At 40.4% G+C, this 13,429-nt stretch overlaps 1 protein-coding gene across 3 annotated transcripts in view; it reads left to right on the top strand.

The window, feature by feature from the left end:
- The window catches only part of KCNAB1 (potassium voltage-gated channel subfamily A regulatory beta subunit 1), a 245,173-nt gene that overhangs the window by 137,956 nt on the left and 93,788 nt on the right, over positions 1-13,429 (top strand). For all 3 annotated transcript variants that reach the window (XM_075937758.2, XM_006123474.5, XM_006123476.5), the window contains one exon: positions 8,254-8,297. In XM_075937758.2, coding sequence (XP_075793873.2) covers positions 8,254-8,297 — 44 coding nt within the window. The remainder of the gene's footprint in view (positions 1-8,253; positions 8,298-13,429) is intronic.

Here is a 13,429-nt window from a genome sequence, read left to right as displayed (position 1 = left end):
CAATGTATTTGTGTCTGCATTTCGAGAGATTGACAGAGAGATATGGCCTTGAATTCCAAAGTGTGCAGGGAGGTTTTTTTTTTTTTTTTGCTGTGGTTTGTTTTTCAACACTTCATGCCCTCCAATTGTCATTTGGTACCCCCACCTAGGGGTTGTTACCAGTGTTCCCATAACCTGAGTTCTTGGGCAGCCACCCAGGAGTGATTTAAATGGCACCTAGCAGATTAGCAGAGCACTCAGAGCTGGTAGCCTGTGTTTTTATGGATGGTGCACATGTTCACATGCCTCAGTGCATATAACAAAATGTATTCCACACATGGATGGAAAAATAGAGGGAACATTGGTTTTAACCCCCTATCAGAGACACGCTGCTTTTGGGTAATTGTAGATGCTACTTTAATTTGTATCAATTCCTTTTTGGGATCTTGTGCTGAGTTATTCCTCTCTCTTTAGGTCAGCCTTTCCATGCTGGTAAGAGGGCCACTGTTAAGAGGTTGAGATCTAAAACTTTACTTCCCTGCACATTTTATAATTGGTTAGGAAGTACACACCAATTCTGAGGGCTATTATGGCTGCTCCTGCATAGGAGCACTAGAATGGCGAGCCCTTAGATTCCTACAAGACAGGCTGTAATTTAGTTGCAGGACTTGCAAGGGGTGGGGGGGGAAGGGGCACAGGAAAGCTGGCAATTTCGGTGATGTAAAGAAGGTGTTTCTGTGCAGGGCAAGGATGAGGATATGACTGTGTGAGGGAGGAGGGGAATTCTGCTGATGCTTCTCCTTAGACTAGAAAGTCCTTCAAAGGCACAATACCTCCAGATGTGTCTGCTTCAGAGGTGCTCTGGCTTGCAGAAGCCATCCCTGAGTCCTAAATATTTTATTGGAAATAAATTCCCCACTTTAGCATTTAGAAATGTATTCCTAGATCAGTCCTGCTTTCGTCTGTACCCAGAAGGCTGCCATGGAAGCCAGTTTGAGGCAGCATTTGGCCCCAGTATTCATGTGACACCTACTTAGAACTAAACAGTGTTCTCAGAGATGTGGTGGCATTGATATTGTATGTGCAGCGACAAAAAAATAAAATAAAGGAGCCATGTTAATAACACAGGTTATTAAAAACACTAGTTGCTGTGAGGTCTCTTCTGTTGTTCTTTTGTATACAAAATTCTAGATCCTGGGTGGGTTGCAGAAATATATGAATAGCTGCAGGATCAAGCCCATGTAAATGGAAAGGGATGAACACAGTAGGCGTACACTGAACGTTGGCTTCCTTTCGATGTTCTGTGGATACCCTTTACTCTCATTTTAGGGGAACACTGTCAGCTGGAAAGCTAAACAACTTTTTAAAAAAGTTAAAGCTAGTATCAGATACTATATCTTCCCCCAAGTCAACCTGCCAATTTTTGTGGTTGTGCAATTATATTTTTCTTATTGTTTGATAGACCACATATATAACAGAGGAAACAACCTATAACAATAAGTAATAAACAAAATGCTGTAAAATTAATGAAAATAAGTAAACAAAATAAAAGCAGTGAGAGGCAAGAAGGCGTTCTCTAAAACATGGAAGTTAAATCCTAGTGAGGAAAATAGAAAGGAGCAATAAACTCTGGCAAAAGAAATGTAAAATTACATTTAGGAAGGCCAAAAAGAACAACTAGCCAACGAGTCAAAAAGTAAAATATAAGCATGTGGACAAGGGGGATCCAGTGGATATAATGCATGTAAATTTTTCTAAATGTCATTGACAAGGTCCCTCACCAATGGCTCTTAAACAAAGTAAGCTTCATGGGATAAGAGGGAAGGTCCTATCAAGGACTGGTAAATGGTTAAAAGGATAGGTATATTGAAGAAGATGTAATCTAAGAAGGAATAATCCCCTCTGGGGGTGTGAATTAATCTATATAGGTGACAAAAAAAGCAAATTGTCTTAAGTGGAAAAAGTTGGGGATTTTGGGGGTAAGTTAAGAGTACCAAGCAGGATGGGCCAGTGACTGGAGCATTTGTATGACTTGAGACACCTAGTTTTAAGTCCCTACTCCTGTTAGATTTCTGGTGTGACTTTGGGTGTGTCACTTTGTGTGTGTGCCTGTGAAATGGGAATAATAGCATGTCTCCACATCACAGGGGTATTGTGAAAATAAATATATTAGGCTGTGAAGTGGTCAGATATTATAGTAACGGGGGTTGAATCAGGTATAACAGTAACCATTAATAATGTTGATTTTCTGTTTTAGAACATGGGTCAAAGAAACAGAGCCATCAAATTCCCCCCTTCTCCCTCTGCCCACCCCCCGCAAACAGAGCCTACATGTAAAATGACTTTAAATATATTTCTCAGTAAGACTTCTCTAAACTGGATTATCAGGGTTTTATACTACATTATCTAGATGTGTGACCCAGTTGTTTTCAGTTGACCTTCTTAATGAGAAAATGAAATTTTACATGACATTAAAGCATAGTTAGGTCTTCCTAATAACCTTAGATAAGCATGATGAAAATATTAGATCTTTTAGATAGGCACCTTTTTAACTGCTTGGATTTCTGTGTTCCATGGTTCATTTACCAAAAGGGGCTCATGCAATCCGTGCATGTATAAACGGACAGTAGCAAAGGGAGGGACTGGACAGCATTAGTGGGACTGGAGTACTGTATCCAGTTCTGGTGTCTTCATATCAAGACTGCGGAAGTGTTAGTCATACACTAGTTATTTGACTCCTTGTATTAGCAACTAATTGATATTCGATGGCCTGTGATATGCAGAACTCAGACTTAATGATCTAATGGTTCCGTCTGTCCTTGGAATGTATTTGTCTGTGAAGAAAACTGAAGCAGACACGGATAAACTTTCTCAGGAAATAGCTTCAGTAAAGACTCTCTCAGACAGCCATCAACAATTTCAAGCCCTATTAGTCAGGCTTCCGTACTCTTATTTATTACCTGTCGTTCTATACAGCATAAGCCATTTAAGCTTTTTCCTTTGATTTGTATGTTGGGCATGTTATGGATAACTGTGATATAAATCTGAATCCATGACTGTGCACCTGATAAAACGTAAGGTTGGGATTTGCATTAAGGGAGCTGGCACCCCACACTCCAGAGCTTTTTCTAAATGTCCCAGCCTTCGTGGGCATGAATTTGGTCTGACCCCATGCATTGGGACCATGAGTGAATTATGTAGGTCACCCTACAGGAGTATCAGTGAAAGTTGCACTGTCGCACACCAATCTTTTTTCCCCCAAGTGTCATGTTTTAGAGGAAAACAGTTTAAATATTGTTAATATTAGTTTTTGCATTATCTGCTTATGAAGCTGGGTAGTGTTAATGCTATACAAGCCACTGAGTGACAGAAAAGTTAGTGCTAGTTCATTTTAAAGAACTCTGTAAATCATGTTTCTATAAATGAGGGTTTCTAATTTTCAGGTCCAACATCATGCACTCTATTAGGTCAGAAATTGATGCTGCATTATTTGGACAGGTATGAATCCAAGCTTCCCAATGGGGTACATGAAGTCATGACAAATTGTGAATGTAATTGCAAGAGCTGATCAGGAATTTTCCAGTTAATATTTTTGTTTTTCATTGGAAAGTGCTTATTCAGAGAAACTGAAAAAGTTCACATGAAGTGATTGGTTTTGACGAATCTCCTGATTCAAAAATGTTTTGAAAAAAGATCCCACATGGTTGAAACATCCCATCTTGACACTATTTAATGGAATTTTCATTTTGGGGGTCATAATGACATTTTATAGATTTTTTTACTTCATTTAAGTTATTTAACCTTTTTGGTACAGTGTCACAATCAGAATTAAATATTTTGAAATTACTGACATAAAATGTTTCTGTTGACCCCATTTGGATTGGTGTGTCACAAAATATTGAGATTTCCACTTTTCAGGACAGGAAAAAAATTGAAGTCTCAAACTCTTGCACAATATGAAAACTGTTTCCTCCCAACTGTAATATTACCTGTTGTTTTTACAACATCATAAGTATGCATGAGGCTTTACAGACAAATATATAAGTCCAAAGTGATGAGAACCTTACATCCTAAATTAGACTTAACACAGCAACAGATAACACTGACCAGAAGTTTGGAAGGGGGAAAGGTAAGAAGGAGGTTGTAAGATGAAAGAGCTTTAAACTTATCACTGGTCCAGGACTGTGCATTGCAGCATAGGACCTTGAATGCAGTATATCTTAGAAGGAAAAGTCCATGTTTTGGGGAAACACTTTTGTGCTAGGCCCTTTTTACTTAAAAAGTAGCAACTTTCTTGTCTGATCCACTATTACAGTGTTATCATTTTAGATACTAAACTCTCATATTTAAAATCTCTTGTATTGTAATGGTATAATGGTCCTGACAATGTGGAGTGGCAGCAGCCTCTGTCTGCCGGGGGGTCTGAGCTGCTCTTCAGCAGCAGCTCCTGTCCATGGGGAGCTTGGACTATATGGGGGGGAGTGTAGTCGACAGGATTAACCAATAAGCCCTTGTTGGGAAAGGACTTGCAGGATCAATGCTTCCAGAGTTATTCCTAAGAGAGGAGAGGAGGAGTTTTCATCAAACTGTTTGACAGTTCTTACATAGCTGCTTGTAAACTTTTTGCCAAAATTAAGGTGAGTTTATTTTCAAAATCAAAACCAAGGGCACTTTTTTGGCAACCTTTTAAAAGTCAAAGCATACTCCCGTAAAAGACAAGAGTAAGCAATTTTTTGATATGTGCTGGTGTCGCTACTGCTAGAGCTCAACAGTGACATGGGTGGGATGTTTTTTTCTGACATGCAGGAGTTTTCCCAGCTCTGAACAAGGGTCACTAACATTCACTTGAGCAACAGAACTGCTTTGATAGGGTCCATGCTCATTTGCTTTTTCTCTTCAGCTCAAACGCTCTTCCTCATGCTGAGCATTTATACCAGGTTGCTGCTTGCTGTTCCCCTTCCTGTCACTGTCAAGAAGCAAAAGGAAAGCTCGCAGTGTGGGCCACTCATTCCCCAGACCGCGTCCTTCCCTAGCCAGGAGGGAGAAGAATGTGATGGACAGGAGCTCTGGGCCTTTTTGAATCACTGGGCATGGGAGCAATTGTCCCTTTTGTCCCCCACTCCTTTCTCCTCTGCCAGTGGGCCTGAAACAGAGTGTTACAGGCTGAGTGAGATCCCCTTTTGCAATGCCCTGGTATCAATGTGCATTTCGTACATGTAGAGGATATAGGGGGCACTGACTCCTCTTGCTTCTTTTGCAACAGAATAAAGCCAACACTCTCGAGAAAAGAATATGGAAATAACCTCCACCCTCCACAATGCATAAGTGCACAACATGGAATTTCCTTCAGAAAGTAGTGACCAGGGCCTGAGTATAGACATGAGGATTTAGTCCATAGAATCTAAACTTTGCTTTAAGCAAGTCAGAAGGCTGTTCAGCCTATTTTACTTAAAATAGCTCACTAACAGCTGCATGAATCACAGTCATTGTTCGGCTTCAGCTTTTGAAGGGCTCTTGAGTAAAAGGTAGGAACATGGTTTGCAAAATTATACCTTAAGCTTGGCATACACACAAAAATCCATGGACACTGTTAGGAATTTACAGATTAACGCAGGAGGCTATAATTAAATGGGTGTTATGGACTACACTTGTCATTTCAAATTGTATTTCTTGGCCTCACCGATAATTTTCTTGTCTACAGTCCTGTTCTGTTCAGGTTACTGTCTTTCTGTCATGTCATTTAACCCATATCCTGCTACAGATAAAACAGCGCTTCTTCTGCTCTTCAAAATTTGGGCTTTATTTGATAATTGAATAAATATACTTGTTTTGATTTCTTGTGACATAATCCTCTGGTGATCATGTAGTTTACTTTAATGGTTATGATGGATATGTATATTTTGACAAGTGTGAAGGTGATGATGAAAAGTGAAGACACTTGGTTATGAATAAGGCAAATGCATTAATCAGTGTTACTACAATGAATACTAAATGATATTGAAATCACAAGAAACATGGATGTGTTACTCACAGAATCACAAAGAATAATAAACATTACACATATCTAAACATAGCCACTTTTATTTTTATTCCCACTATAAAATATAATTTCTCAAGAATGTTCTGGGATAATAGATACTAGCTATGCAATTTGTCAGACTTAAGCAACATGATATCATAATTTTAATAATACAGTATGTTTCTTATGTACTAATATATATTTCCTTATGTGATTATAGATACATACATATAGATATAGGTTTTTATGTGCAATTTATATGTACATGTCTGTTAAAAGTACATTATTATGGTTGATACTCAAATGCTCAGAAGATGGGAAATACCAAAATTATGGTTGCTTATGTAACTTTAATTCCACTCCTCCCCCTCCCCCTCCACCCCGTATGCACACATTAAGCCCTAGTCTACACTAGGACCTTATTTCAAAATAATTTGCTCATCACTATGATACTGAAGTGCCTCACTAGAGTTGACTGAAAAACAGAAATTGCTTCCATGTGAAATATTGCATACTGTAGAAAAAAAAAAAAAACAAGGAAAATATCAATGCTATTTGAATCAGTGTTTTCCCCACAAAAAACTCTTTCAGAAAATGTGTCAGATCTTTCCTTCACAATCATTAATGAATTTATTTTCATGATATCCCTGGTGCCTGAGAAGGTGATATCCCCATTTTACAGGTGAGGAGCTGAAGCATAGAGGTAAAAGTCCAGAGTATCCACTCCTTTTAGGTGGCCAATTTTGGACACTTAAACCCTGATTTAGGGAGCGTATATAAACGCAGCACTTTATACATTCAAAGCCCACTGACTTCAGACAGGGCTTCTGAAGATGAGACCCCAGAATATCAAGTCAGGCACCGAGGAAATGAGGAACACACAGTTGGGACCATGGTGAAAAGTGTGATTCTCTGAGTACAGGTCCTACGGTGGGTATATATGCACTCTGAACGCCCAGGGCCAGAAGTTTTTCAATAGCAGTGTCTGATGCTCTGTGCCTGTACCCTTCACCTCCTCGTGCTCCCAGGAAAGGACAAAGGGGTAGCATGGACTGTTACCCTTCCTGTTGCATTCTACTACTTGCAGCCTGGGATGGAACTCTTTTGTGTCTGTGGCCTTCCAGCTTTTGCTCTTCTACCTGGAGCATACTGTCGTCTGTTTTTTTTTAGTTTTTGTAGATAGATAGTAGTTAGCTTAAAGCTAGCTGGCCCAGATTGAGGGGTTCCCCATCTATTTTCTAGCATTTGGGTCATTTAAAATACTCCAGATCCTAGGTTTCCAGTCCTACCTGGCCTCCCTTTGGTTCTTCCTGGTGAGTGACTTGCACAGAAAGTTGCATGTGTTGCCTCAGAGAACGACACATTCCACAGAAGCTGCTTCTTTCCCCCTTACACAGGCCAGTCACCAGAGTTTAGATTCCACAGGCATCTAATGGAGCTCTCCATGAGACCTCTGTCTGATTTGGGAACTTCTCCCTGCTCTCCGTCTCATTGGCCAGAACCAGCATTGGCACCTTCCGTTCTCGAGGTTTGGGCAGCTCACAAAGTGTGCAAGAGGTTCCATCCTTTCATCTGGTCCACTCATGTCTGGTCAAGTGGAAAAGATGACTACTGTTCATCACATAACACACGAGAGGGGGAGAGAGATCTGCCCCACGCTGCTGGGAAGTGATCCTGCTCTTGAAGTGGTGCATCCAGCATAGGATCATCCTCTCTGCCATGCATCTACAAAGGATAATGAACTCCCTAGTGGGCAGCCTTAACTGGCCTTTTCATGAGGATTATAAGTGGGCTCTCCACTCGTCAGTGATCCTGTGGATATTTTGTCAGCTAACTGTGTAGTTGTCATGAACCAAACCACTGCTTTTGTGCCATGTCAGCAACACTAACCTGGATAGAATGGGGGGGGGGGAAACTTTAAATGTGAAGCACTAGGGGAAGTTAAAATAGTTTCACATACTTCATCACCCATCCAGTAAGTTCTGTTTTCATATGTGCCAAACAACAAGTCTAAATCCATGTAGCCAGAAGACTCCCCATTCCAAAATGACCCCATTTCTAATATTATCCCAGCAAAATATTGTTATGGGGGCATGAACTAGAGATGAGAACATAACCTTTCTGCTGGAAAACAATTTCTTTAAACAAAACTAGTTGTCAGTATTCACAGACTGCAATTTTCCTTCTTGAAGTATTGTGTGTGTTCTAATGGGATCTGAACTTCACTCTTCTAATAATTTTCTTGTTTGTTCTAGAAATCTTGGGAAATCTGGACTAAGAGTTTCATGCCTGGGACTTGGTAAGTCTGTTTAAATTTTTAAATATACTATTTCGGCTTGACTTCAGTTGTAGTTATGGTCTATTATGCCAGAGCAAATTTGAACCTATATTTATAAGTCTCAGAAGTGGAACCATGTTTGTATCTGCAAAAAAAAAAAAAAAAAAAGAGCCCTATGGCACCTTAGAGATTTATTAAGGCATACTCTTTTGTGGGTAAACCCAGATGAAGTGGGTTTTACCCACAAAAACTTATGCCCTAATAAATCTGTTAGGGTATGTCTACATTGCATTCCTCTTTCAAGAAAGGAATGCAAATTCAGATGAATGAATTGCAAATGAAGCGTGGATTTGAATTTCCCGCGTTTCAGTTGCATAATTGCATCTGGGTGCTATTTTGAAATACCCTGTTTTGAAAAAAGAAATGCTGTGTACATGCTGTTATTTTGAAAGAAAACCCTTCTTTAGAAATAACCCTTACTCCTTATAAAATGAAGGTATTTTGAAATAGCGCCCGGACGTGATTATGCAAATGAAGCATGGGAAATTCAAATCTGCACTTCATTTGCAATTTTGTTCATCTGCATTTGCATTCCTTTCTCAAAAGAGGAATGCAATGTAGACATATCCCTAGTCTCTAAGGGTATGTCTAGACTACATGCCTCTGTTGCCAGAGGCATGTCAATTAGACTACCCGACATAGTCAGTGAAACCAGGATTTAAATATCCCTTGCATCATTAAAATAAAAATGGCTGCCGCCCTGTGCTGGCTCAGCTGATCGTCGGCACAGCGTGCGAGTCAAGATATGGATCGGTCGACAAGGGAAGCCTTTTGTCGACTGCTCCCTAATGCCTCATGAAACAAGGTTTACAGGAGTGATCGTCAGAGGCTTCCCTTGTCGACTGATCTACGTCTTGACTCGCACGCTGTGCCGACGATCAGCTGAGCTGGCACAGCACGGTGGCCATTTTTATTTTAATGAAGCCGGGGATATTTAAATCCCGGTTTCACTGACTATGTCGGGTAGTCTAATTTACATGCCTCTGGCGACAAAGACATGTAGTCTAGACATACCCTAGGGTGCCACAGGATTCTGAGGGTACGTCTAGACTACATGCCTCTGTTGCCAGAGGCATGTAGATTAGGCTACCCGACATAGTAAAATGAAGCGGCGATTTAAATAATCGCCGCTTCATTTAAATTTACATGGCTGCCGCGCTGAGCCGACAAACAGCTGATCAGCTGTTTGTCGGCTCAGCGCGATAGTCTGGACGCGCGGGTATCGACATCAAAGGTATTTGTCGACCACCCAGGTAAACCTCCTGGGATGAGGTTTACCTGGGTGGTCGACAAATACCTTTGATGTCGACACCCGCGCGTCCAGACTATTGCGCTGAGCCGACAAACAGCTGATCAGCTGTTTGTCGGCTCAGCGCGGTAGCCATGTAAATTTCATTTTACTATGTCGGGTAGCCTAATCTACATGCCTCTGGCGACAGAGGCATGTAGTCTAGACGTACCCTAAGTGTTTACAAAGTGTCTCTTTCATGGGAATAAGAATTCCTGTGGACCATAAACATTTGGGATGAATTGCCCCAACAGGAGGAGGCTATAACACACTCACTAAGAGATATGTCCATTCTCTAGTAGCTGACTCACTCTTCTCGGTGAGTCAGCCACCAGAGCAGAGGACATATAGTTTTCAGCTACTGGAGGCAGGAAATGGTGAACTGTGGCCACTGAGTGCCATGGGGGGCTGTGCCTGCAGACAGTCAACATAAACAACATTCTCATGACCCATCAGCAGATTACCCTGCCGAAGGTTGCCGACCCCTGATCTAGCCCAATATATTTTTATATTATACGTAAAGCATATGTAATGATTACCCCCTTTATCATCTTCAGAGACTGCACAAAAGAGTTCTCATTAATGCCATTTTATAGATGGGGAAATCGAGGCACTGGATTTTATATATAGTGTGTGTGTGTGTATTTGTGCCTTTAAGGTTGCAAAATGTATGTTTAATTAACAACTTTATGAGGTTTTTTTTCATTTTTCAAATCAGATGTAATATAAATGTAATTAATCAGGAAGTATTAGACACATTCTAGTCCTGTAGGTACTATGATGAAAAAGGCTAATTCCTCACATGCTATCTTGGATATTTTATCCCTTCAGCTAAAATTCCCAAGTGAGAACTTGTACGATGTTTTAGACAAATCTTAATATCTCAACTCTTGCAAATGATATCTATGACTTTAGTGAGAGCACTCCTGTGAATAATGCCAGCAGGATTTCATCCTAATATACCGAAGGAAAAACAATTAGGATCCCAGGTTATTTAAGGAGTTTGTACTTGTTTTTTTTCTGGCTGCAAGTACAGTTCTGTGGTGAGAAACTGAAGAACTGGATATCTGGAAAAAGTGAGGAGGACTGCACAGAGAGAGCATATGGGCATATGCTCTGTTTGTCTAGAGGTGTGTTGAATGAAGCATTAATTGTGATTCCCTAGAAATCTAGCTCTGCTATGATGTTGGTCGAAGGTGAAAAAAGGTGTTAAAATGCAGTAATGCTTGGATGAATGATTTATAACAAAATAATGTAGGCACATAATTTGAGAAAGTGTGTGTGTGTGTGTGTGTGTGTGTGTGTGTGTGTGTGTGTGTGTGTGTGTGTGTGTGTAAAAGAGGGGGTGGGGGAAGAGAGAGATTGTCACTCATTACATTATTTCCCTTCCCAGCAAACAAACATATTATAGAAGCATTTCAAATCATGTTTCCAAAGCTGTGGAGCATACGAATGAAAGCTTAATTGTTTGTCTGATCTTCTTTTCAACTTTAATTCTGGGTTTCCTAAATTAGGACACATCTACACAGCATGCCATTATTTCGAAATAATGTCGAGCTGGAGGACTTCTTATTCTAACTTGGGAAACCCTTATTTCTTGAGAAAGGGTATTGTTCCTTCGACTTCCTGCTGTGGAGACAGCACCAAAAGCCAAATTAAGCTATTTCGACTTAAGCTACGCAATTGACGTAGCTGAAGCTGCATAGCTTAATTTGACTTTAGCCCTGCTGTGTAGAGAGATACCTTTAGAGTGTTTAACCTTGCAATGTTAATATATATATATTTTTAGCCTGAGTTGTTTGGGGTCTTTCGTGCATGTAATTATTTATATAGTTTCCTTGCAGGGTGTCAGATGTCATGGTCTGTGCCCAGAAAGGAATCCTCAGCCCAATCTTTTAAAGCCTCATAATAGTAATAAAATTACTCGGTGGCCCATTCTGCAGCCCAGAGGTTCAGTAGCTTGTATTCAGATTGCAATCTTATTTACACAGTAGATCGTAGCAGACAATCTATGTAGCAGTGGAGCCCCCTCATCTATAACTGCATCCAAACCCCTCTCCGTGGCTATGCACAGTGAGCCCTCAAAGTGTAGAACTATGGGGCTACTGAGAGCCTCCCTGCCTGACCTCATATAAATTTCCCTCTATCTCCCTCCATTTTAGTGCACATTTTTTCATACCGCAGAACCACATGAATCCTATTGCAACCAGCACCCTTTGTGACCACAGAAAAGAAGCTTTTCTGTATCCTGTTACACTGCATAGGCCATGGCTAAATTAGGGGAGAAAGTTGACCTAAGATACGCAACTCCAGCTATGTGAACAATGCAGCTGGAGTCAATGTACCTTAGATTGAATGTCTGCAGCGTCCCCACTGCGGGAGACTGATGGGAGAAACTCATCCATCAACTTCCATTACTCCTTGTGACTTGGTGGAGTCAATGAGGGCATTCATTTAGCTGGTCCTTAGTAGACTCACTAAATTGTGCCCCGGGAGATCGATTGACCCAATGTCAATCTTGGGGTAAGTAAGGACAAGCCTAGTCTGTTGACTCCCTACTCAAATATCTGCAGTAGCTGTTCGTGGGATACACTGGATGTTGGCATGAAGGAGATTCACCCTGTGTGAGGACTGCTAGGAGAGCCATTTGGAAACCTGATTTTCTGTCTTGTGGTAAATCTGTTATTAAAAAAAATTGATTTCAGAATGGAATGAAAACAAAGTAAAACAAATTTTAAAAAGTTTTGGCTCAATCAAGTGGTTTCATTTAGAGTTCGACTTCACGTTCAGTTATCAAATGTAAAGTGTGTAAAAACTGAAATGAAAAGTAATTTTGAAAGGGAAAGTCAGCATGTTCTGTTTCAGTTTTATCGGACTGCTCAGGTCGGTGTTATGTAAATGCATTTTCAATGCAGTCAATGGCTGTTTTGCTTTGGACACATTCGCATTTTCCAACAAAAAAAAATTGGAATATTTCCAACCTATTTAGTCACAGGATAGACTGTGTGAAATATATGTAACAAACTCTCACCTGCTGCTACCACTCACCCAACACAATGCTGGGGGAACAGCAAATTTGAAGATGCTGATTCTTGCCACCAAACAGTCTGGCTGGGGTGTCACAATCCTGGCAGTGTGCTGCAAAGTGAAAATGTCAGCAGATAGATTGGTCACATTGTTATTAAGTTCTTAGCATATACAGACTACTATTTACAGTAACCTTGAAGATTCAGGGGGAGTTTTAACGTTTCGGGGACAGGACGAGTTGTCAGGAATAGTGTTTTTGTCACTAATGAGGCAGACTGGGAAGACTTTGGTTGTGCCACCTACAAAATGGCTTTGGTGCTCCTTACTCAGTGGGGTGCTGTGACAATTAGCTCAGATTTGAAAAGTGCTCTGCAATCTATAGTTGAGATGTAAAATAGAAACATGAAAAAGCTTTTATAAGTATTGTACAGTGAAAAATGAACTCCATTTTGACAAAAAGACCTCCTCTCCTAGAAATAGATGCTAGACTGCATAGAAGATTTGTCTCGTTACCCAGTGTTGGTGTGTGGATAGTCCCATTGTGAGCAAATGTTGTCACGGGGAGAAGAAACTGGGGAAAATTGATGATAACATCAGGAAAATCTGCTAAGAGACTGGGCAACAAAATGGCAAATGAAATTTAATGTGGATAAATGTAAAGTAAGATGTCCACGCGGAGTGCAGCGGCAGTCAGAAAAGCAAACCGGATGTAGGAATCATTTAAAAAGGGATAGATAATAAGACCGAGAATATCTTATTGTCCTTATATAAATCCATG

This window comes from Pelodiscus sinensis, chromosome 10 (assembly GCF_052426305.1).
Source record: "Pelodiscus sinensis isolate ZL-2025 chromosome 10, ASM5242630v1, whole genome shotgun sequence".
Lineage (NCBI taxonomy): Eukaryota > Metazoa > Chordata > Testudines > Trionychidae > Pelodiscus > Pelodiscus sinensis.
The sequence above is the reverse complement of the archived record's forward strand: the minus strand, read 5'-3'. Positions and strand labels throughout refer to the sequence as shown.